Source organism: Scyliorhinus canicula, chromosome 5 (genome assembly GCF_902713615.1).
Source record: "Scyliorhinus canicula chromosome 5, sScyCan1.1, whole genome shotgun sequence".
NCBI lineage: Eukaryota > Metazoa > Chordata > Chondrichthyes > Carcharhiniformes > Scyliorhinidae > Scyliorhinus > Scyliorhinus canicula.
In genome coordinates, this window is record NC_052150.1 from 80515985 (window position 1) to 80542100 (window position 26116).

The following is a 26116-nucleotide window of genomic DNA, read 5'->3' on the forward strand; positions in this document are numbered from 1 at the left end:
TTTAGAAACAGAGATTAACTCAGATTACAAGTTCATAATATAAATGTATAAATTGTGGTACAGTATGAGCAACATTAAACAGTCACAATATTAACAGGGCAGGCCGTGGGTTTCTCAGCACGCTGTGGAGTTTCAACTTGTCTTTGACAAGTTCCCCACCCGCAGGTCAGCCTGATTGACAGTTGGCCTTATTGGACTCCAGATCAGACCACAGGAGCAGGTAGAAAACCTGCCGTTGCTACTGGGATCGCAGGGCGGGGTACTCCCAATCTTGGGGGTCTTTGGGAATATCCGATGCAGGTGGAGCTTCGGGGTTGGGAGGAAGTACCCCTGCCATTACTGGCCCATAGCAGTACTGTAATGGCAATTATGTTCTCACCTAAAGCTGTCCTCGCCTCCCATCAGCCTCCAGGTTTCTCATGGCCTGAGAAACATGGCCGGCCACTGTTAAACCTGCAAAGTAGGTTCAATCAGCGACTGCTGGCCTTATTCAAATATAATATTTAAATTGGCTGCTTACCCCTTGCCCTGCCACCATTAAAGCCAGGAGTAGGCGGTTTGGAGTCAGGCTTGAGATTTTGTCAATGTCAGCAGCTAACCTGACCCCAACACATCTGTTTAGGAAGGGGTTAAAGTTCACCACTATATTTCAGCTCCTCAGCACCGCACACCTCCCCAATTCAGAACAAAATTAATTTTCCTAAATGTAGCTCTACTTTGCACATGCTAATTGGCTACTGCACTTGACTGCAGTTACCAAGTTGACACTTCAGAAGTAATTTATTGATTGCGAGACTGTAAATGCAATTTCTTGTTTTCAAAAGCAGAATGAAGAGTTTCTAATTCCTATTCTATAGAAAAACACACAAAATTGCATACACCACCTCAGTATGTGTGTGTTGTGTGTGTGAGAGAGAATGCATGCTTGCACAAATGAGGAACACACGGATTACTGTCTTCAACAAGGCAAAAAAGAAAGGCAGAAGTAGTTAAAGTGTTGCAATCGTACATTGCATGGGCGATTTTTATGACATTATTGGTTATAGACTTTGCACATTCCATTTTGGACTCAATCAGCAGTCTTGTGGTAAATTACACTTAAAATTGAGTTAGTTTACAGTGTTTTATGCTCAAATTTCTGTTCAAACTCACTTATGTATTGCCAAGTGTAAACATCTGCCACACACCATCATAATCAGGCAACATGTAAAAGCAATCTAAAAAATGTAATTAAATATAATGATATATTTAAGAGTGGTAACTGGACGTAGATTTATTAATACAGTTGACAATAGTTTTCACATTTTATTAGTTAGTGGCTATTTAGCAACCTATGAATACCCCAATTTGAAATAGTGAACATAACTTTAAAAGACTATACAAAAACATTTACTTGTTTCCTTGGTGTACTGTATTCAGTTTCTTAGCAAATTAACAAGAATAAAAGTTTTAAAATGTGTCCAACAATGCCCTACAAATAAAAGCTTACTTTGTAGATTCTCCTCAAAAGGTCCACAAACTGATACAATTAGTGGAAACTTGTCCATGGTGATAATTTGATCTGAGATTGTGGTCAGTTTTGTAGGTGGGACTGTGGCTAACTTCCAGTTAAATATTTTTCAAACTAACAAATATCACAGAAATTCAATTTATGATGGATGTAATCTGCACTTGAAATTCCACCACATTTGGGTGTTGATTTACCCGGTTTTGGTCAAAGATATCGGGCGGGATTCTCCCCTACCTGGTGGGCGGGGGGGGGGGGTCCCGGCAGGATGGAGTGGCGTGAACCACTCTAGCGTCGGGCCACCCCAAAAGTACGGAATCCTCCGCACCTTTAGGGGCCAAGCCCTCACTTTTAGGGGCTAGGCCCTCGCCGGAGTGGTTTGCGCCCTGCCGGCCGGCGTGGAAGGCCTTTAGCGCCACGCCAGCCGGGGCCGAAGGGACTCCGTCGTCCGGCAGAAGTCCGCACATGTGTGGGAGCGTCAGCAGCTGCTGCCGTCATCCCCGTGCATGCGCAGGGAGGGTCACCTCCGCGTCGGCCATCGCGGAGGCTGACACAGCCGACGCGGAGGGGAAAGAGAGCCCAGACGGCACAGGCCCGCCCGTGGATCGGTGGGCCCTGATCGCGGGCCAGGCCACCGTGGGGGCACCCCCTGGGGCCAGATCGCCCCGCGCCCTCCCCAGGACCCCGGAGCCTGCCCACTTCGCCTGGTCCCGCCGGTAAGGGAGGTGGTATAAATCACGCCGGTGGGACCGGCATCACAGCAGCGGGACTTCGGCCCATCGCGGGCCAGAGAAGCGCCGGGGGGAGGGGGCCCGCCGATCGGCGTGGTGCGATTCCCGCCCCCGTCGAATCTCCGGTGCCAGAGAATTTGGCGGCCGGCGGGGGCGGGATTCACGCTGTCCCCCGGTGATTCTCCGACCCGACGGGGGGGTCTGAGAATCCCGCCCATCCTCACAAAACCTCCAGGGGCGCGATTTTCTGGAAAAATGTCTAAGTTCATTTGTGGAGGTTTTTCAGAGGGTTTCCCGCTGGCTCTGCCGGCAAGTTCCCCACCGCTATTCAATGACACAGTCACTTTTATGGGCCCTGGGGAGTTTCTCACCAGGTTTAGCCCACATTAAGGGTGTGATCTTCGGTCCTTGTTACACAGTCGCTCAAGCGAAAAGAGACCGGTGAATAGCGGGAGAGGCCAACAACGAGAACCACGCCAGACGCCAAATAGTTTGTGATGCAACTAACTCGCTACCATAGACGAAATCGGGATTTCGCCGGAGCGTGGCGAGAAACCAATTATCACCTCTTAAGCCCCATTTCATACAATGAACAGGAGCCACCCCAAATGGCCTCTCCAGTAAGTGGTCACGCTGGCGTCCTTTTGAAAAACGTGAACCTGGCAGAAGAGCTTCTGTGGGGAGCCAAGGAAGTGAGCAGCCATCTTTGATCAGAGGCAAAGAGCCCGGGGGCCTGGGATTGCCGCCCCCCCGGCAATGGTGGGCTGCCATAGGAGGGTGGGGGGGGCCACTGGGGGGCAACTATTCGTGGCACCACCATGCCAATCCCTGGATCATTTACCCATTTGGGGATAACCTTTGTCCCTGCTCTTCTGCCCCACCGATGATCCATAAACCCCACCGACTGCCGAGGCCTCTGGCCGTGCAGCGGAAGGCTATTGTTGATAGGGAATTGGCAATCGTGGTTAAGTGAGCACTTCACACAACCTGTGGGTGGACAGGCCATGTAGCATGTGGGAGTCATTGCCTAGCATCTCAATCACACCTTGATGCCTGGGCACAATGCTTGAACACTGCGGGAGGCAACACCACACACGCAGCAGCCAACAGCTGAACACCCAGGAGATTGGACACAGCTCCAGGGACATGTCCATGGCCAGAGGGTAAGTGGGTGCCACGGGGAGGGGGAGATGCTTGGAGAGATTGGCCAAGGGATCAGAGTTCGACCAGCATTTCGGATTAAGTGGCAGAGGCATCATACTGGTTGTCCTCAAGCGTGTTTAAATGGGTTTTATAATCGCCCAAACTCCTGATGGTGCCGCCCTCCCAAGCCCCCAACCCCCTGTACCCCTTCCCAATCCCTACCTACCCCCCGTCCACCTTGGGACGGAGGGGCAGCTGTTGGAGCCACGGATGCCTGCCCCTGCATCATCTGGCTCTGCCAGCCCTGGCGGCTCCCCATGGTTTGCACCATCGTGCCAACGCCCTCAGTGATGATCCTCAGTGACTGGGACATGCTTTGCAGCACCTTAGGCAGTGCCCACCTGCGACTGGGCCAAGCTCTGCAGTGTCTGGGCCATGCCCATGTGAGAGCGGCAAATGTCTTGCAGAACCTCATCAAGGTAGGCCTGGTACTGGGTGACATCCCCCAGTGAGTCGGACATTCTGCCGAGACCCTCAGCCATGGCCGTCACCGACTGTGCGATGCCTTGGACACCTTCACTAATGGTGCCGACGTCGTGCACCAAGCTCTCCACTGCGGTCGCCACCCTAGCAGTGTTGGCCTTGGTGCTACGCACTGCCGGCACCATCTTCTGTGCCCGTGGCCTCTGGGACCCCTCCAGGTGGCTACGGATCTGCTGGAGTGATGCTGACATCTCCGGCTGAATGTCCCAGCTGCATCCTATCATCTCAATCAGCTCCAGGTACTTCTGTATCACAGGCTCAGCATCTGACTGGGACCCAGCTGGGGCCTGTGTTCCAGAAGCCCTCTGACTGCTGTCTCGCCTGGGGGTTCCTGATGTGGTGGTGGTGGCAGCAGCAGTTGGCTTGGGGAGTGTGACCAGGTGGACTGGCCTCCAAGGCCATAAGGCGGCCAACAATCTACACCGGGCAGCACGAGTAGACACCAATGCCCTGATGTCTCACCTTATGTGCATCAGCAGCAGTGTGGTGCTCACCAGATTGTGCCCCAGAGGCCTGTCCACTAACATGTCCCACTGAGGTCAGTGTATATATGCTGGTGGAGGATGGGGATAACAGCTGTGCCGCGACTATAACGGTTGCATCCTCGGCGCTCTCCTCCAAGGTGTTCTCCTGGGAGGCAGGAGAGGGTGCTGCCCGGGATGGGCTGCGCCGTTGGCTGGTGGACCTGCGGGAGGATGGACATGTGGTCAGTGGGAGAATGGGTCAGTCAGTAAGGCAATAACAATTCATATTTGACAGGTCCTCCAGGTGGAGCCCGGTGGTTCCTCACCTCTGCGGCATCCGCCAGCCTCCACGTGAGTGACCGCCATGGCCTCAGCCACCCCATTCACCTCCAGGGCCTGCTCCTCGAAGGAGGTGGGGATTCTTAAGACCGGCACCCCACCGCCTTCTCCCAACGATTATTGGAGAGTTTTTCCTGAGGAGACATATATGTGGTTCAGAGTGGTGACAGGGAGTGGGGGAGGTGTGAAGGGAGCGTTGAAGGGGTGGATGCTTCCTTGGAGGGGCATTGGTGTCTACTCACTCGTGTTGCCCGGTGTAGGTCGTTGACCTTCTTATGGCCTTGGAGGCCAGTCCATCTGGTCACACTCCTCAAGCTGACTGCTGCCACCACCTCATTCCAGGCAACACTGGCTGCCCTATGGCTGATCCTCCAGGACCCTCTGGGGAACAGGACATCCCTCCTGGCCTCCAACATGTCCAGGAGCCTCGCCAGATCTGCATCCCCGAAGCTTAGCGCTGGACTCCTCGGCGCTGTTGCTGTGAGCTGGCTGGGGTTGGCTGAACAAGTGCAGCTTAAGTGCTGTTCGATCCTGTTAGCAGGGGGCTGGTGAGCGCGGTCTCAGCGAATCAGCTGGCGAGCCTTCATTTGCGGTGAGAAGCCTGTGAGGCCTCGTTAAGTGGACCAATTAACGTTGAATTGCATGGCCGGCCTCGCTGGGTCGAGTACAGGGACGCTCATGGCAATTCCCGCTCGTTACTTAGAACTTTTGGTGGAGAACCACACCCTTAGAATCTTTTCCAGCACTGCGGAGCTAACCTGCGAGATCAGGCGCCATTTTGAAAGGGTGCCCCAATCTCTAAGTGAGTTTTGAGTCCTCCACACCCATGGGAAATGTCACCCCCCACACACATGGGCACTACCCTGCACCCCTCAAGTGAGAACGCCCCGTTATTGAGTCCCTGGGGGTCATCCTCTTCAGCCACCCCCCCCCCCCCCCAAAGCTGCCTTTTAGAGCATCCTTCCTTTCCAGGACCCCCACCTCTCACCCTCAATCGCCTGGAGGCCCTTACCTACCTGCCTTGCACACCCGAACCCTTCAATCCCCCTCCAGCCTCCTTTCATGGGCTTGACCCCCTTTAGCCCCTGAGCCTTGGCAGGGTGGCAGTGCCAAGGTGCCCACATTCCAGGGGGAGTGCCATGGGGCAGTCCTGCACTGACCCTGACCACCCAGGGTCTCTGATGGCCCGGGAGATCTCCCCGGGTGCCATCCCACCTCGTCCACATTCTAGTGGACCAGCACTAATCGGCCCCTGGATGCAGCCTCGCTGGGGAGGCCGGAGAACTGAGAAAGGCCGGTGTATCCCGGGTAGGTAGGCCTACTTCCACAAGTGCCGTTTGGTCCTGCTCCTTTTGGGCAGAATTCCGATTCCGACTCCTCGCGGGTCTTGGGTGAATCCCACGAGGCGCAGAGGCTGCACCCGGGAATCTACGGCCATGTTGTGCTCTCACTCGAGCGCCACGCGGCTAGAGAATGGCGCCCCAGGTCAGGTTACAAAGTCACCTGTTCATAGTGACTGAGTATATAGTGGCAGCAAGGTAACACAGTGGTTAGCACGGTTGCTTCACAGCAGCAGGGTCCCAGGGTTGATTCCTGACTTGGATCACTGTCTGTGTGGAGTCTGCACATTCTCCCTGTGTCTACGTGGGTTTCCTCCGGGTGCTCCGGTTTCCTCCCACAGTCCAAAGATGTGCAGGTTAGGTGGATTGATAAAATTGCCCTTAGTGCCACCAAAAATAAGGTTAGCTGGGGTTACTGGGTTACGGGGATAGGGTGGAGGCATGGGTTAAAGTAGGCTGCTCACCCAATGGGCTGAATGGCCTTCTACTGCACAGTAAATTCTATGTGCATGACATAGCCAGCTCGCTGGTTGATGAAATTAATTTTTTTTTAAAAATAATTTTTATTGAAAAATTTTGAATTCATACAACAACGACGAACCATAATAAAATACCAAAAATAACAATAATATTAGCAATCATAAACATTTGCCCCACCTCCATGAACAACACAGCATTTTAACCACAATGCCAATTAACACAATATTAAGTTACATAATAGAAACGACAATAAGGAACACCCCCCTTACACCCCCCCCCCTCCCCGGGTTGCCCCCCCCCCCCCCCCCCCCCCCCCCCCCCCCGCCCCCCCCCCCGCCCCCCTCCCCGGGTTGCTGCTGCTATTGACCAAGATATCTATCTTTGAGCCAGGAAGTCCAGAAAAGGCTGCCATCGTTTATAGAACCCTTGTATTGATCCTCTCAGGGCAAATTTGGCCCTTTCCAATTTTATAAATCCCGCCATGTCACTGATCCAGGTCTCCACACTTGGGGGCCTCGCATCCTTCCACTGTAGCAAGATCCTTCGTTGGGCTACTAGGGATTGATGAAATTAATGATATTATGCTAGTCTAGCTATAATCTCTCTCTGGATTAGTCATTTACAAAAAATTAACTTTCATCCATTTGCTTTTATAGCTTTTGAAATATGTAACATTATTCCACTATGAACCAATATAGATTTCCAGTACTGTTTATATAATTTCTTCAAAGTTACAAGAACAAAATGAAATAAATGAAATTGGGTGGTGTTTATTTGAGGTGTCTGACCTGAATCTGTTCTATTCTCTTCAAAATCTGGGATAATATTACTGCATAACATATGTCCAGGTCACCAGTTAACGATTATTAACATGCTAACCAATTGACAAAGGTAGCAATTTTCATGCAAACTTTTGATTACTGAGCTTTTTAATCTCTTGAAATGTTGCAATCGCTGACAGTGATCTTGGCGAGGGAAGAGGAAAAAGAGAGAACTTCCATCTCTGATCACTTCTAAGTTCACAGATATTCACTTCCGAGATACACTGAACCCACATGCTAACCAATTGACAAAGGTAGCAATTTTCATGCAAACTTTTGATTACTGAGCTTTTTAATCTCTTGAAATGTTGCAATCGCTGACAGTGATCTTGGCGAGGGAAGAGGAAAAAGAGAGAACTTCCATCTCTGGTCACTTCTAAGTTCACAGATATTCACTTCCGAGATACACTGAACCCTTCCTCTTTGAGGGTTGCAGCTTAAACGGAACAATATGATAGTAGAAACAGCATCGTAAGGAAAGGAGGAACTAGCAAGAGCAAAGCTATAACTATTTAACAAGAAAATACACATTGTGAGAAAGAAATAGTCCTGTTCAAAACTTTACCACTGTTCAAAGTTTTGTTGTATTTTATATTTTCCCCGCGTCTTTACTGTGATAGAGAAATACAAATATGATTCATTAGGTAAGCAAAACTGAACTTTATTTCCGAATTAGAACTGACTGCTAGCAGTAAATGGCTGAGACTTTTGAAGTCGGAAGGCAGTCAAATACAAACTGCTGAGTCCGTCCCAAGTCTGCGATAGTACAAAAAAAGAAGGCGATTCTTATACATTATAGGATCAAGATAACATGAATACAACTTGGTCAGGAATTTGATCGAAAGTAAAACATAAGTAATAATCGTTACAATGGCGTCACCTTGCTGACCTTTAGGGGACTGGAGTCTCATATCATTATCTTGTCTTTGTTTTAAAAACTGGACAAACTTGTTTACATACAGGAAGAGACAGTTGTTCAGCTTGTTATGTATTGAGACTACTTCTAAATTCAAGCCTTATCTAGACTCTGAGTCACCCAGTTCTCAGGACATGCCGTCTATGTGTATTCTGAATCTGTGTCTTAGGTTAAATTCAATTGTACCAAGAAGACTTGACTAGTTTTCCCATCATGCAATTATTTGCTTCACACAATACCACAGTTTTGACATGAAATTGGTAGTTTTTCTTCTTACTTCAGCTGCAAAGTGGTCAAAAATAGTGGGCATGATCTAACAGAGACGTTCCTGAGTGGCATTTGGGGCAGGTTTTGCTGGGAGTTTCCCACCGGCTCTGTCAGCGAGCTTCCTCCCCCGCTTTCTAACCACACTTTGGGCACGATCTGCCCAAAACGGAACAAATTCCCCGAGCGAGCGCGTTGAACCAAGTGTTTCTCGGCGACTCTTTTTGAATAAGAGGCCAGAATGGGGAACGCACGGCCAGGGCCACACATAGCCCTGTTTTTTTACAATGGGGAGCTCTGCTCACCAGAACTCCCCAGTGTAGCGAGAGATCGAAGCCCCGAAAAGAATCCCCGATCTCCCCCCCAGCCTGAATGCAACATTGGAGGGTGCCCCCGCCAATACACACACTGGGCAACCCCAGTCCGAACGCTCACAAAAAATGCCAGCTTGGCACCTTGGCAGCGCCAACCTGACAGTGTCCCTGCCAGCTGCTCTCTTTCTCCCTGCAGGAGAAGTTGGCCCGCAACAGGCAGGAGAGGGCCCAGACAGGCGACAGGGTGCCAGACATCAGAGTCCTCATGCAATACAAGGAACAGGCCTGGAGTTTGTGGGGGTGGCCGAAAACAGATGCGACATAGAGGTTGGCGGATGGTGCAGAGGTGAGGCTACACCAGCCCCCACCCAGATGACCTGTCGCACTTGAGTTGTGGATGTTATACAGACTGACACATCCCTCTCACTGACCACATGTCCATTCTCATATAGGATCCTCATCTGACGATGCCAGCCCGTCCGGGGTGGTTCCCCCCACCCCCTTCTCCCCTCCCATCAGAACACCTCGGAGGAGAGCTCCGAGAAGACCACCGTACTCGTAGCACAGCTGTCCTCCCCACCCTCCACCAGCGTAGAGACACACAGCTTGGTGCGTAACCAATTGTGGACAGCCTTCTGGGACACAATCTGGTGAGCACCACACAGTTGCTGATGCACATCAAGTGGAGGCAGAAACGCCCAGGCAAGACAGTAGTCGGTGGTCTGCTGGATCCCAGGAGCCTCTGGACTAGGGTTACTCAGAGCTGATGCAGTTGATAGGGTGAGGCCGTGATATTCAGAGGGGGATGTCAGCGACACTCCAGCAGGTCCACAGCCGAGTACAGGAGTCCCAGACGATATGGCCGCAGGAGACGGCGCCAGCAAAGCGTGGCACTGAGGCCAATACTGCTAGACTGGCGACCACAGTACAGAGCCTGCTGCATGACGTTGGCAGCATGAGTGGAGATGTTCAAGTCATGGCTCAGTCAGTGATAGCCACGGCCGAGTACCTCGACAGCATGTTCCAGTCGCTGTGAGATGTCACCCAGTCCCAGGTGGACTTTGATGAGGTGCTGTGGAGTATGTGCCAGTCTCAGGAGGGCACTGCTAAGGCCCTCCCGAGCATGTCCCGATCACTGGGGGAGGTGTCCCAGTCTCAGAAGGGCATTGCCAAGGCCCTGCGGAGGATGTCCCAGTCACTGAGGAGCATCGCTAAGGGTGTCGGCAGTGTGCTGCTGACATTGGGGAGCTGCCAGGGTTGGCAGAGCCAGATGACACAGAGGCAGCCAGAGCTCGGTCCAGCTGCCCCTCCATTCTGAGACATCCGCAGGGCCTATGGGTACCCACCGGGAGGATGGGGCGCTGGGTGCCAATCTGGAGCCACCCTGCAGAGTGGTGACGGAGGCCACCAGCTCGCCAGAGCTCCACCCCCCTGACAATGGCACATCTCGGTGTCAGGCCCTTGAACAGGGTGGCATGACAGGGCATGTGCCACCGGCAAGTGGGCCGAACCCCCAGTGGACACCCGCCAGGGGCATCAAAGGCCACGGGACAGGGTTAGGCAGTAGGCAGTCTCCACTTTTTATGGCGACAAACCTGGACACAGCAGTGGTGCACGGAAGGCTAAGTAGGTCAAGGATCACTGAGAGGGCACTGACGGGGAGGGGGGAATAAGAGAAATGCTGGAGAGAGTAGGGTGGCAATATCAGGGGATTGGGGCAGTTGGAGACACAGCATTAAAAAATGTTGCACTTGAGAAATATGGGGCGGGCTTCTCCAATAATGGGGCTATGTCCCCACACCCGCACAAAAACACACATGAATCACTCTGGACATACCTGGAGTAAGCATCGGACATGATCGCGGGTTTGACATCCATTCTCCGCCCCCGCGCCAATCGCGATTCCGGCGCGGAGAATCCCGCCGTAATGCCTCTGGCATTTTCTTCTGCAGTGCTGGCCCAGCACCAACCCCCTGCCCCAGCTTCTTGGACATGCAGGCCCTCCTCTCACCCTACTACCCAGGCACAACACATGCAGGTGATGGGTGTGAGCGAGCACTCAGCTGACAGGCAGGAGTCAAGATCATGGCATAGATTGAGGACCACTAGCGCTCAGTGGGTTATCTGCATCCCCCTGCTTTTGACAGTGGACCGCTGAAAAGGCTGAGGGATTGGGAGGGGGAACGCTGAGGGATGGGGAGGGGAGTGATGGGGAACGATGTACCAGGCAAGGTCCTATGTCAAGCGGGTGAGGCTGTGGGCCTCCTTGGCCCTCCTGGATTACCGGACCCTCACTGCCACCGCCTGTCCTCCATCCCCTGGTTGTCCTGTGGATCCTCCCCGGTCTCATTCTCCAGTCCCTCCTGGTCTGGAGCCTATTTGTCCTCCTCCTCCTCAGTGGCATCCACATATTCCTCTCCCTCCACCTCCAGCACATCGTCCCGCTGCTGTGCCAGGTTGTGGTGGCACGGCAGACCACCGCAAAGCAAGCCAGCCTCCGGAGGGTGTACTGCAATGCACACCAGAGCGGTCGAGACATCGGAACCTCATTTTGAGGAGTCCGGTGCATCACTCATTAACAGCCTGGATGGCTGCGCGGGCCTCATTATATCGGTTTTCCACATCCGTCCCCGGCCTCCATACTGGCGTCATTAACTAGGCCCTCAGGAGGGTACCCCTTATCCCTCAACCGGCCATCCAGGGTTGGTCCTTGAAGAGGCCGGGGATGTCCTACTGTCCCAGAATGTAGCTGTTGTGCACATTCCCTGGGAAGCGTGGGTACATGTGCACGATCTTCGTGTGGTGGTTACACACAAGCTGGCCGTTCAGGGAGTGGAACCCCTTCCTGTTGATGAAGGGCATTCCCCGATGACCCGGTGAGTGCAAGACGACATGCGTGCCATTTACTACCCCCTGGATCTGGCGCATCCTGGCGATGGCGTAGAATACTGCTGCCTAGGCATCTTGTTGGGCATGGTCCATGTCAATGTTTATAAAGTTTGCTGCTCGGGCATACAGAGCATCTGTGACTTCACGGATCCACTTATGGGCTGTGGCTTGTGAGATGCCACACTCCGCTCGAGCCCTGGAATGATCTCCGGGCTGCGGTGACCTTGGCAGCCACCGGAAGTGGGTATCCTCCACGTGGCGCCAAGTCCGTGAGGACATGACACAGGTGCCGCACTGTCACCTTGTTGAGGGAGAGCCTCTTGCCGCACGCACTGTCCATCAGCTGTCCAAAAGACCACCAACACCTGGACACCTTGTGCCGTCGCCGGCCTCTCTCTCTGAGTCCCTCCGTGGCCTGATGGGCGGCCGGGTCCTCAGGGTGCATGTGGGGCCTTGCACATGGGCCGCCTCGAGTCTCTGTTGACGCTACTGCTGCCACCTCCTCCGGCGTCTGGTTGTCTGGCTTGCCAGCAGCACCATGAGGGCAGCTTCCGCGGGGTCTAAGATATCATCCATTCTGTGTAATATGTGTAAGGAATTGGAGAGGGTGAGACTGACGACCAACGGTGTCTTCCTCCTGTGACGCTCAATTCCCCCATTGCTCCCCCCTACCCCTCCACACACATCCTTCTGCTGTGGTGGCACCTGCTAACCAGACACCAAATTCTGTACCCCAGACACCCGCACGTAACGTTACCTGGACCGGGTGGGCCCCTGCAACAGTGCACACACCCACATTCTAGTTGCCAATATGTCCCCGGTGCCGGGCCCAGCCCCCGGGTGTTCAGATGTTGGATGCTGCATCTGTGGCCTTGCTTCCCGCAGTATTCAGGTAGAGTGAGCAGGCATCACAGTCTGATTGGGATGCTAGGCAATAACTCCCACTTGTTATGTGGCACGGTTACCCATGGGGATCCACTTGGGAGCTGGGAATTGCTCACTTTACTATGATTGCCAATTAGTAACAGCATTCAGCTGTGCAGCCAGAGGCCTCTGCGGTCAGTGTGAGTTATGGTGGTCTGCGGAGCTGGCGGGCTGGGACTGGGGTTACCCCCAGAACAGGAACACATGATCCAGGTATTGGCATGGCAGACCCGTGGGTGCTGAGGCACCCACCTCCACTCCCCCACACCCCAAAGCCATGGGCAGCCACATCCTCGCCCCGCAACCCCACACCCCACCAATGGCGGGGCACCCCAACCAAGATTGCCCCCAACACCCTTCGATCACCGGGGCAGCAACCTCAGTGGCCCTGGGCCCCAGACTCATCGCCTGGGAGTGAAGATGGCTACTCACCTCCTTGGGTCCTCGCTGCAGTCCTTCTGTCAGCTTCAGGTTTTTAAAAAGGTGCACTAATTGGTGCCTGCATGGCCATTTTCTGGGGAGGTGGTTAGAGCACGGGGGGCCGTTAGGTAGGTGGTCGCTCTCGTTAATTGTATGGAGGTTAGCCTTAAGTGGTGATTATTGGTTTCTCGCCACGCTACGGCGGGATCCTGATTTCGCCAATGTGAATGGGCCGATTATATCTCAAACCAAGTGGCGCCCGGTGCGGTTCTCGTTGTTGGCCTCTGCCGCGATCTAATGGCCACGTCACGCTCTCACTTAAGCACAACACAGCATTAGCTCACTCCCCGAGAATCATTTTCATCACTGGGGAGCTGAACTCAAGGCCAGACCGGCTCCACAGAGATCGGGCTGCCATTTTGAAAGTGTGCCCCGTTCTCTGAGAGGGCTTATGGGTCCCCCACACCTGCCATTCATGGGCAATGCCAACCCCCATGCACATGGCCATTAACCCCCCCCCAAAGTGAGGGCATGCTGCTATGAGGTCACAGAGGAGCCTCCCGTTTCTTGACCTTGCCACACCCCATTTGGACCCTCCCTTCCAGGACCCCCACCCTTCACCCCCCCCCCACCTTCCAGAGGCCCCTTTCTACCTGCCCTGCACCCCTCCACCCTTCATAACACCTTCACCCACCTTTCATGTACATGGCTCCCCCTTGGCAGTGCCATCCTGGTACATGGGCACTGCCACCCTGGCAGTGCTCCTTTTGCCTTTGCCATGCCAACTGGACACCAAGGCAGTGCCAGGGTGCCAGCCTAACAATACCAAAGTGCCCGCATTTCAGGGGCAGGACCACGGGGCCACCCAGCCTTGCCCTTGATCATTCAGGGGTCTCCGATGGCCCGAGAGACCCCTGGGTGTCGTTCCGCCTGCTCCACGTTTGTGTGGACCCAGTCCTGAACGGCGCCCAACTGGGAACTTCCTGGGGAGGCCCCGAGATGCCAGAAGCTCGATAGATTCCGGGTGAGTGTGCCTAAGTGGGTTTAAAACCAACTTAGGCGCACAAGACTTGGTCCCGCCCATTGTGGGTAGAATCCTGATCGAGATTCCTTGTGAGATCTACCCAGATTTTGCGAGGCTACTGGCTGTTGGGAGGCCCGCAGGAGGCTTCTCCTAACATCGACCGGCTGCGCTGCACTCCCGTTCTGGGAGTAACTGGTAGATTATGCCCATTATTTCCCTCAAAACCAAACCTCCCAAATAAACACTCCCTGCCAGAAGTGGACTCCCCCGATCAATGAGGGGGGCCGCATGCTGGCCAGGGTCTGTGGGCAGTTCTTGGGCACCAATCAAAGCCTGCCGGCACGCAATGCAGAGTGACATTAGACTCTGATTGGTCAAGTCCACTAAGAGTGGGAAAACACTGATCCAAAGTCGCTGAGGTGACTATGAGGGAGAGAAGTAGCAGTCAAGACGAAGATGAACATAGAACATACAGTGCAGAAGGAGGCCCATTAGAACATAGAACATAGAACAGTACAGCACAGAACAGGCCCTTCGGCCCTCGATGTTGTGCCGAGCAATGATCACCCTACTCAAACCCACGTATCCACCCTATACCCGTAACCCAACAACCCCCCCCCTTAACCTTACTTTTTAGGACACTACGGGCAATTTAGCATGGCCAATCCACCTAACCTGCACATCTTTGGACTGTGGGAGGAAACCGGAGCACCCGGAGGAAACCCACGCACACACGGGGAGGACGTGCAGACTCCGCACAGACAGTGACCCAGCCGGGAATCGAACCTGGGACCCTGGAGCTGTGAAGCATTTATGCTAACCACTATGCTACCGTGCTGTCTGTACCGACCCACTTAAACCCTCACTTCCACCATATACCCGTAACCCAATAACCCCTCCAAACCTTTTTGGTCACTGAGGGCAATTTATCAATTTAGGGGGCCTCACGGTAGCATGGTGGTTAGCATCAATGCTTCACAGCTCCAGGGTCCCAGGTTCGATTCCCGGCTGGGTCACTGTCTGTGTGGAGTCTGCACGTCCTCCCTGTGTGTGCGTGGGTTTCCTCCGGGTGCTCCGGTTTCCTCCCACAGTCCAAAGATGTGCGGGTTAGGTGGATTGGCCATGCTAAATTGCCCGTAGTGTAAGGTTAATGGGGGGATTGTTGGGTTACGGGTATACGGGTTATGTGGGTTTAAGTAGGGTGATCATTGCTCGGCACAACATCAAGGGCCGAAGGGCCTGTTCTGTGCTGTACTGTTCTATGTTCTAATCCACCTGAGCTGCACATCTTTGGGCTGTGGGAGGAAACCGGAGCACCCGGAGGAAACCCACGCAGACAGGGGGAGAACGTGCAGACTCCGCACAGACAGTGACCCAGCAGGGAATCGAACCTGGGATCCTGGCGCTGTGAAGCCACAGTGCTATCAACCTGTGCTACCGTGCCTGTCCGTGCTACCAAAGATTTTGCGAAAAAGTCAGCAGATTTCTCGATCTTGATCAGGGCTGAGGAGGGCAGGCCATACCAGGCAGCCAGCGAAGTGAGGAGGTACTCGGTTGGGCCGGAGGAGTGGCTTCTGGAGGAAACGCAGAGGCTCCAAATGGTGTTTGGGTTAGTGTTGACGGGGAAGGCGGTGAGGCAGTTGAGGACAGCATCAAACACCCTCCACCAGGGCTGACAAAGGTTGGGCAGATGAGGCCATTGCCAGGAAGCCTGAGTCAGCAACGAGGCAAGGTCGTCGAGGGGAAGGTACGACCTGACCCCCAGGCCAGTGCTGAGTAGGGTTGGGCAGGCGAGGACATAGCCAGGCAGCCAGCAGTGAGCCGAGATTGTCGAACAAGGTGAAGTGAAAGGACTAGTCGTCATGGGGACCAACAAACCGACTGGACCTCCAGACCAGGGCTCAGGAGGGCTGGCAGGCAAGGTCATAGTCGGGCAGCCAGCAGCGAGGTGAGGCGGTCGAGGCGAGCAAGGGGTGACTTGACACCAGGCCAGGGCTGAGGAGGGCTAAGCAGACAATGCCATAGCCAGGCAACCAGCAGCGAGGTGAGGTCGTCAAGCAAGGTAAGGTGCGGGACACCAGTCATCAAGGGGAGCGGCGGGGCGACTTGATTGCCAGGCCAGGGCTGGGCAGGCAAGGCCTTAGCCAGACAGCAGCGAGTTGAGGTCATTGATGAGCGCAGGGGGTGATTTGACCCCCAAGTCAGGGCTGAGGAGGGCTGGGCATGCAAGGCCATGGCAGGCCACGAGCAGAGAGGCGAGGTTGTTGAGTGAGGTAAAGTGTGAGGTGCCAGTCGTCGAGGGGAGCAGCAGAGCAACTGGACCCCCAGGTCAGAGCTGAGCAGGTGAGGACTGCCGTGAGTTGAGGTCGTCGAACGAGGTGAGGTGCAAGGTGCTGGATGTCATGGGAGCAACACAATCCCCAGCCTAAGGTTGAGGAGGACTGGGCAGGCGAGGCCATAGCCAGGCAGCCAGCAGTGAGGTGAGGACATTGAGATGAGGTGCAAAACGGAGCAAAATGGGAAGGGGTGTAAAGTTGAGAGAAGGATCAAAACTAGGTGGGGATAAAATTGGAAGAGAGCAAATCTGGCAAGAGGAGCAAAGCTGGAGGGGCAGACTAAGCTGGAGAGGGGAGCAAAGCTAGAGGGGGGGGGGCAAAGCTAGAGAGGGGAGCAAAGATAGAGAGGGGGCAAAGCTAGAGAGGGGGGCAAAGCTAGAGAGGGGGGCCAAGCTAGAGAGGGGGCAAAGCTGGAGAGGGGGGCCAAGCTAGAGAGGGGGCAAAGCTGGAGAGGGGGGAAAATCTGGAGAGGGGGTAAAGCTGGAGAGGGGGGTAAAGCTGAGGAGGAGGGCAAAGCTGAGGAGGGGGGCAAAGCTGGAGAGGGTGGTAAAGCTGGAGAGGGGGGTAAAGCTGGAGGGGGGAAAAGCTGGAGGGGGGCAAAGCTGGAGAGGGGGGCAAAGCTGGAGAGGGGGGGAAAAGCTGGAGGGGGGCAACGCTGGAGAGGGGGGCAACGCTGGAGAGGGGGGCAACGCTGGAGAGGGGGGCAACGCTGGAGAGGGGGGCAACGCTGGAGAGGGGGCAAAGCTGGAGAGGGGGCAAAGCTGGAGAGGGGGCAAAGCTGGAGAGGGGGGCAAAGCTGCAAAACTGGAGGACATGTTTTTACAAGGTAAAAAACATTGGAATTTAGAAGGATGAGGGGGGATCTTATAGAAACATTTAAAATTATGAAGGGAATAAATAGGATAGATGCGGGCAGGTTGTTTCCACTGGCGGTTGAAAGCAGAACTAGGGGACATGGCCTCAAAATAAGAGGAAGTAGATTTAGGACTGTGTTTAGGAGGAACTTCTTCACCCAAAGGGTTGTGAATCTATGGAATTCCCTGCCCAGTGAAGCAGTTGAGGCTCCTTCATTAAATGTTTTTAAGGTAAAGATAGATCATTTTTTGAAGAATAAAGGGATTAAGGGTTATGGTGTTCGGGCCGGAAAGTGGAGCTGAGTCCACAAAAGATCAGCCATGATCTCATTGAATGGCGGAGCAGGCTCGAGGGGCCAGATGGCCTACTCCTGCTCCTAGTTCTTATGTTCTTATTAAAGCAGATACGCAGTCATCAAATTGTGTATCTTTGTGGCCTGCACCATTGCATTTTGTGGGTCTAGGATGGGCAAGGTTGGGAGGTCTGTGACATCAGTGAGGGAGGGGTACACGAGTGGCATTATATCATGGGGTGCCCCAGAAATGAAGGTAAGCGCGAGGCCCCACAATGTGCAAGCCTGCCATTGTTCCCTGCACCATGTATTATTAATTCCAGTGCTGCAAATAATTGAATGTAAAAACATTTAGAACTTTTACAAAGTTTTGATATAAAAATCTGAAACAAGTGAAAAAAAATGTACATTCAACTGTTGTTACACACTTTCTAGAATGTTTTGAGAGAGTTTTGGTTCTTAGATGCCATAATGAATACTTTTACCTGTGCAGGGAAAAACCAGAAGAAAAGGTTGCTGTTGTAGGTCTTATTCACTGTCAAAAATCCAGAGTAGCTCTTCACAGCCGGACCTTCTAGTGGGCCCACTAAACTCAATTCCCTAGCTGAGAAAAAGTGAACAGAGTTAATTCTTTTACATGACAGAGTCAAAAGCAACTCAATATTTATTGAAAGATCATAATTTCCTCACAGTTTTCAACTTACAAAACTCAATATGAACCAATAATTGAAACAACACATAACAGGAAAACAGTCTTAAATAAAATTCCATAACCAGAGCCTTTGTTCCTCTAAATAAGGTAAATTCCACTTTATTACATTGAATTTCAGGACTTTCATATTGGTGCATTGGGATTCCATTCTACAATTTAATGCCACGGGTAAGGTTCAGGAGGAGGGACTTGCCTGCTCAATAGCTGCTGAATCCATAGAATCCCGACTGTGCAGTAGGAGGCGATTCAGCCCATTGAGTTTCCAACAACCCTCTGAAAGAGTACCCAACCAGGCCCATTCCCCCGCCCTATCCTTATAACACCACCTAGCTTACACATCCCGGGACACCAAGGGGTAATTTAGCATGGCCAAGCCTGGTCAATGTCTTTGTTACCTCCAGAAACAACTATTCCTGTACACTCCTGGCTGGCCTCCAAATTATTCCCCTCTATAATCTGAACTCATCCAAGAATCCCCATAGCCTAACTCACACCAAGTCCCATTACCCACCATCCCTGTTCTTGCTGATCTATATTAGCTTCTGTTTGAGCAATGCCTCAATTTTAAAATTCTCATCCTTACTTTCAAATCCTTCCTTCAAGGCCTCATCCCTCCCTACCTCTATAGTCTCCTCCAGCCCTACAATCATTTTAAATATCTCCAACTCTGCAATTTTGATCTTTTATGCAGTCCTGATTTTAATCACTTCAGCTGCCCAAGCCCCAAGCTCAAGAATTTGTCCCCGAAGTTTCTATTACTGCTATTTTCATCGTTAAGATACTTCTTAAAATCTACTTCTTTGATCAAGCATTTTGTTGTCTCTCCTCATATCTCCTTACTTGGGAGGATTTTCCTGCCGTTCCTGCCAGCGGGATCTTCACTGAAGGTTTCCCAGTGGCGAGAATGAGAAATGGCGGATTCAATGGGAAATCTCATGGACAGCAGCGGGACCAGGGGATCCCGCCACCGGCCAGCAGTGGGCCGCCAAGAAACACGCCACAGGGACGCGCGGAAAATTCACCCCGTGGTTTTGGGTCAATTTTTGTTTGATAATTGCTCCTGTGAAGTGTTTTGGGATATATAACCACATTAACGATGTTATCTGAATGTAGTTGCTGCTGTTTACAAAGTACTAAACTACACAACAAAGGGGTATTGGGAATGGCTGGGTGAGCTGCAGTTCCTCCTTCCAATTCTACATTTTTCTATATTTCTAATAGCTGAAAATGAATCAATTTCATAGATTTCATAGAATTTACAGTGCAGAAGGAGGCCATTCGGCCCATCGAGTCTGCACCGGCTCTTGGAAAGAGCACCCTACCCAAGCCCATACCTCCACCCTATCCCTATAACCCAGTAACCCCACCTAACACTAAGGGCAATTTGGACCCTGAGGGCAATTTAGCCTGGCCAATTCACTTAACCTGCACATCTTTGGACTGTGGGAGGAAACCGGAGCACCCGGAGGAAACCCACGCACACACGGGGAGAACGTGCAGACTCCACACAGACAGTGACCCAAGCCGGGATTCGAACCTGGGACCCTGGAGCTGTGAAGCATTTGTGCTAACCACTATGCTACCGTGCTGCCCAAATCTTTGGAGTCTGTCGACAGTCATAAAACACTCCAATTTCACGCATTTTAGCTTGCCATTGAAACACAAGTTGAATTAATACCTGAATTATTAACTAGATTGATAGAAACCAATAATTCATATTCAGAAACTTGTCACAATTAATTATAATCAAAGAAAACTAACTGGGAGATAAAAGGGATGGGAAGATTCTAAATGTACCCTTCAGTTATTTCGTGTAGGTCAATATTCATTCTCACCTTTCTCAATTTCTCCAGATTCCAGGTAAGGAGTGAGAAAGAGGGGTTTCCCAGGATCTGCCTTTGATGGCGTCAAAACTGTGATGTCTTTAAACATGTGACGGAGAAAAGTAAACGTTCCAGATATACAGCATATCTGAATGGAAGCGAGTGCAATGACCAATAGTCGTCTGGGCCACATCCTGATGCAAATGGACAGAAAAGTCGTTTAGGAGAAAAATAAAGCTTCACATTTCTTTGTTGTATGGAACCTTGAAGTTGTACATTGAATTGTAGTTAAACTGTTTGGCACATAAAATTTATAATTCTAAGATAAAGAATGGATGCTTTTGAAATTCAACATTAACGAAGGTGATGATGTGCCTCGATTAAGAGGAATCAATAGACCTGGAGCATGTGACATGTGGGCCGGAAATTCTCCCACCTAAATAGGGATCAATCAATTGACAGGTGTGGATCATCATCATGCCTGTACCCGGATAGGTCAGAAAACAGGAAGTAGTTTGAGTTAAACAGTCACAACAAATCCCACTGCTGAAGCAAAGAAATACCCCCCACCCACCCCCACCTCCACGGCTGGCTCCCCTCCACACTCAGTTCTGCGAGTGGATCTGCAACGTAAAAGCTCTGCCCTGATATAATATTGAAAACATTTTAAAAGTTGGGAACTAAAAGGGAGGAAGTGAAAACCAAGTATGATTAAATTGTTTAAGTAAGACTTCCGGTGGCGGCCATGGAGTGGGGGGGTCACACACTTGGTGGCTCCCACTCCAGGTGGATTTTGCTGGTCCTTCCCCATCCTTATGGAGGTCTTCTTTGAGGGTGAAAGGTGCGTGCGTCGGGAAGGAAATACTGCTCTGGTGAGTCTGGTACATGGAGCAGAGGATGAAAAGTGCTACTAGAAAAAGAGAGCGGTTGAAGGAGGGCAGATCTGTGGTGTGCCACAGGTCAAGAGGGCAAGGGGGAAATGCTGCCCCCCCCAGTCATCAACGGAGCAGCTGGTGCAGTATTTAAATAAGAACAGGTGCCAAAATGTGGCGACTAGGGGCTTTTCACAGTAACTTCATTGAAGTGTTAATAAAAGCAAACTTGTGACAATAAAGATTATTATAGAAGTTCAAGCAGCAGAGGAAGGAGGCCTCGGAGGACCTGGCTGAGGTGGTGGAGCCACTCAGGGTTGCGATTGAGAAAGTGGGGCAGAGTCTGGAGGCTCAGAGCCTGGAGATAGGGAAGGTTACGAAGGTGGTGGGGGAGCATGAGGCAGATGGCCTCGCTGAAGGTGAAGTTGTTGATGTTGGAAAAAGAGAAGTTGGAGGACCTGGAGAATCACCCCACATGACAGAATTTGAGGATAGTTGGGATGCCCGAGGGTATCGAGGGAGCGGACGCCGCCAAGTATGTAGCAAGGATGTTGGAGCAGTTGATGGGGGTGGAGGCCTTTGATCGGATCCTCGAGGGTGACTAGGACGCACAGGACACTGAGGAAGAGGCCGCAGGTGGGGGTACTGCCATGGGCGATGGTGATGCGGCTGCACCGCTTTTTGGACAAGGAGAGGATTTTGCAGCAGGCAAGGCAGACCAGGAGGTGCACCTGGGAAGATAATGAGCTACGGATCTATCAAGACCTTGGTGCGGAGCTGGCGGTTAATCTCCCATGGTGGGCCTGGCAAGGCACGTGATGTGGGCCAGGGGCTGGCCCAGGAAGGGGTTTGGCTGATCGGGAGGGGAGGAGGGTGGGGAGGCCCCCCACCCCCCGGACGGGCTGGTTGCGTGGAATGTGCGAGGGTTGAATGGGACAGTCCTGTGTGTTTACACATCCGAGGAGTCTGAAGGTGGACGTTGTGTTTCTGCAGGAGGTGGGGATCAGTCGAGGCTAAGGAAGAGATGGGTGGGGCAGGTGTTCCACTCAGGCCTGGATATGAAGACGAGGGGGGTGGCAGTGTTGATCAATAAGGGGGTGGCGTTTTGAGGTGGGGAGCATTGTGGCCGATTAGGGGGTGGGGTAGGTATGTGGTGGTTATTGGGAAGCTAGAGAGTATGCCGGTAATCCTGGTAAATGTGTATGCCCCAAATTGGGATGATGCGGATTTTATGACGCAGGTGTTGGGGAGCAATCCAGATTTAGATACGCATCAGTTGATTATGGGGGGGATTTTAATACAGTCCTGGATCCGAGCCTGGATTGGTCGAGCCCAAAGTCGTTGGGGAGATCAGCAGTGGTGAGGAGATGTGGGGGGGTTCATGGAGCGCATGGGGCAGCGGACCAGTGGAGATTTGGGAGGCCGAGGGTGAAGTTTTCATTATTCTCCCATTTGCACCGGGTGTATTCCCGGATCACTGCTGGCGGGAGTGGCCGATCCGGGGTATTCAGCGATCGTGGTCTTTGACCACGCGCTGCACTGGGTGGATTTGCGGTGGTTCAGGGGAGGCCCAATGGCCACAGTGGAGCTGTTGGCGGATGAGGGTGTGTGTGAGCGGGTGAGAGCTGTCATTCAGGGCGATGTGGAGGTGAATGAAATGGGGGAGATCACAGCCGCCATGTTGTGGGAAGCACTCAAGGCAGTGGGGGGGGGGGGGGGGGGAGAATCTCCCCCTATTTTGTTGCAGGCTTCTATCTCCCTGATTCTTAAAAAGGATAAGGACCCTGAGCAGTGTGGACCATATCGCCCGATATCGCTGTGTAGATGCCAAGTTGCTGCCAAAGGTGCTTGCGTAGCCTGAGTTGATTGGAGAGGATCAGGCGGATTTTAAGAAAGGAAGGCAGTTGTCGACAATGTCCAAAGATTATTGAACGTGATTATGATGTCCTCGGCGGGAGGCAAGAGGTTGTGGTCATGGTGGCGATGGATACGGAGAAACTTTTGATCAGATGGAGTGGGCTTATTTGTTGGAGGTGCTGGAACAGTTTTCTCTTCTGTCTTCCACAGCCCATTTCCTCACCATCACAATGTTTTCAGCCCAATAATAATTAATCAAACTCGGCAATGTCAGCCGCACCACCACCACCCCCCCCCCCCCCCCCCCCGCCTCCCACCACACCTCCTCTCCACCTCTCCAGAAAAGCCTGCCGGGCACCCCCCCCCCCCCCCCCCCCCCCCCCCCCCCCCCCACACTGATCATAAAATCAACCCATTGATTTTTCTGAGAAACGACTTGGGGCCAACGATGGGTTCGGGCAGGGGTTTGTAGATTGAGTCCAGCTGCTTTATAAGGTGCCAGTGATGGGTATGCGGATAAACCAAGTGTGTTTGGGGGACTTTGGGTTGCACCGTGGAACGAGGCAGGGGTGTCCGCTCTCCTCGTTGCTTTTCACCTTGACGATAGAGCCATTGGCATTGACGCATATGATGTCGATGGATTGAGCCGGAGGGGGGGGTTCGAGCATAGGGTTTTGTTGCATCCAGATGATCTGCCATTATATATTTCGGACCCAATGGGCTGAAATGGCGGGTTCATGGGGATTTTGCAAGATTTTCGCCAGTTTTCGGGGTATAAATTGAATATGGGAAAGTGTGAGGTTTTCCCAATCAAAGCTAGGGGCAGAAAAGGAGGTTGGGAAGCTGCCATTTAGGGTGGTGAGGACAAGCTTTAGTTACCCCGGTATCCTAGTGGCACGGAGCTGGGCCCAACTGCATAGGTTGAATTTGGCTCGATTGGGGGAGGGGATGAAGGTGGATTTTAGGAGGGGGATATTTTGCCGTTGTCTTTGGCTGGGTGGCTGCAGACAGTTAAAATGACGGTGCACCAAGGTTTCTGTTTGTGTTTCAGAGAGGTCGGTTTGGGGACAGGCGGAGGTGGCGTCATGTAGGGGACGTGCTTGAGGGCTTTGTTATAGGCGCCTCTGCCGTTCTTGCTAGCCAGGTATTCTGTTAGTCCTGTGGTGGTGTTTACTTTAAGGGTGTGGAGGCAGTGTAGGCTGCACTTGGGGTTAGAGGGTATGTCATTGTGGCCTTGATTTCTTCAAGGAATACTGAGGGGTCAGCGAGGGGGGTAAGGGGGTTAAAAAGGTGAAAGCAGGACGTGGTTGGGGGTTGGTGTTTGAAGGGCTGGGTTGAGGTGATGGTCTTTTGTTGTTCTTTGATTGTTCTTTTGACATTTATATTTTGCAAAAAAAGCCTTGAATAAAAATATATATTTTTATTTATGTTTAAGTAAAATAAACAAAAGAATCAAGATTTAAATTCAGCCCTTGTTAGATGTTTTACATATTATTGTAAAGTAGATAGCCAATCCCAGCAAGATATTAGTCTACTCACATGAACTTAACCAACAAATAAATCTATCCCAAATTTTCTGGAAAAAATGTACATGCTTGGCGAGCACTATGTTAACGTTCCAAATTGTTCAATTCCATTGGGATTCTTTTGAATGCTGGAACTTAAGCCTTTAAATGCAACACTGATGTTTTCAGACTCATCTACAATTCCACTCAGTAGCCTGCTTTTTGGCTCAACAGCAACTTGGCTCTACATTTAAAAATTGTTTTCATAGAATAGAAATATTCCTGGCAAGGCCAGCATTTGTTGCACATTGCCTTTTGCCCTTGAGAAAGTGTTGAGCTGTCTACTTGAACTGTTGCAGTTCATGTGGTGCAGGTACACATGCTCTTAGGAAGGGATTTCCAGTTTTTTGACCGAGCAACAATAAAGGAACAGCGATGTAGTTCCGTGGGCAGCACGGTAGCATTGTGGATAGCACAATCGCTTCACAGCTCCAGGGTCCCAGGTTCGATTCCGGCTTGGGTCATTGTCTGTGCGGAGTCTGCACATCCTCCCCGTGTGTGCGTGGGTTTCTTCCGGGTGCTCCAGTTTCCTCCCACAGTCCAAAGATGTGCAGGTTAGGTGGATTGGCCATGATAAATTGCCCTTAGTGTCCAAAATTGCCCTTAGTGTTGGGTGGGGTTACTGGGTTATGGGGCTAGGGTGGAGGCGTTAACCTTGGGTAGGGTGCTCTTTCCAGGAGCTGGTGCAGACTTGATGGGCTGAATGGCCTCCTTCTGCACTGTAAATTCTATGATAAATAAAAAGTCAGAATGGTACGTGGCTTGGAGGGGAATTTCAGGTGCTGGTGTTCCCATGTGCTTACTGCCCTTGTCCTTCAGATGGCAGAGGTCATGTGTTTGGAAGGTGGTGTTCACACACTGCTGCCACTGTGGTTGCGGATTCGGTGATGGTAATGCCATTGAATGTCAAGGAAAGATGTTTAGGTTCTTTATTTTTGGAGATAGTCATTGCCTGCCACTTGTGTGATGTGAATGTTATTTGCCACTTATCAGCCCAAACTTAAACGTTGTCTAGAACTTGCTGCATGAAGGAATGGACTGCTTCAGTGTTCAAAATCATCAACAACAAACATCCCACCTCTGACCTTAAGATGGAGGGAAGGCAATTGCTAAAGCAGCTGAAGATAATTGGGCATCGGACACTACCCTGAGGAACTCTTGCAGCAATGCCCAGAGGCTGGCCCTCAACAAGGCCAGGATGAGACCAGCCATGATCAAATGGCAGAGCAGATTTGATGGGGCAAATGGTCTAATTCTGCTCCTATATCTTAGGAATTTATGAACTAAGTCCATCTTACTTTGTGCTAGGTATGACTCCAACCAGTGGAGAGCTTTCCACTTAACTCACATTGCTTAAAATTTGCTAAGGCTACTTGATGCCATACTCAGTGTGAAATGCTGCCTTGATGTCAAGGCCAGTCACTCTCACCTCACCTCTTGAACACATGTTTGGACAAAGGCTGTAGAGAAGTCTGGAGCCAAGTAACACTAGCAAAACCAAGTGACCTAATCTTCAAGAGATGGGATTGTAATTCTGGAACCATCAGCTTTACACAGCTAAACAAACAATGCAACAAGAAAACATTGTTCTAATAATAAAATAAGTGACAACGTAAATACGCCATTCCTTTATACTTAAACTGACAGTGTCACTGATGCCCTTTCCTTCCATTTTAATCCTAACA

At 51.7% G+C, this 26116-nt stretch overlaps 1 protein-coding gene across 1 annotated transcript in view; it reads right to left on the reverse strand.

The window, feature by feature from the left end:
* Positions 1-26116, reverse strand: part of cpvl (carboxypeptidase vitellogenic like) — a 152155-nt gene that overhangs the window by 120607 nt on the left and 5432 nt on the right. The window contains exons 2-3 of the mRNA XM_038797278.1: positions 20150-20331; positions 18088-18206 (exon numbers count right to left, since the gene is read on the reverse strand). Coding sequence (XP_038653206.1) covers positions 18088-18206; positions 20150-20330 — 300 coding nt within the window. The 5' untranslated portion in view covers position 20331. The remainder of the gene's footprint in view (positions 1-18087; positions 18207-20149; positions 20332-26116) is intronic.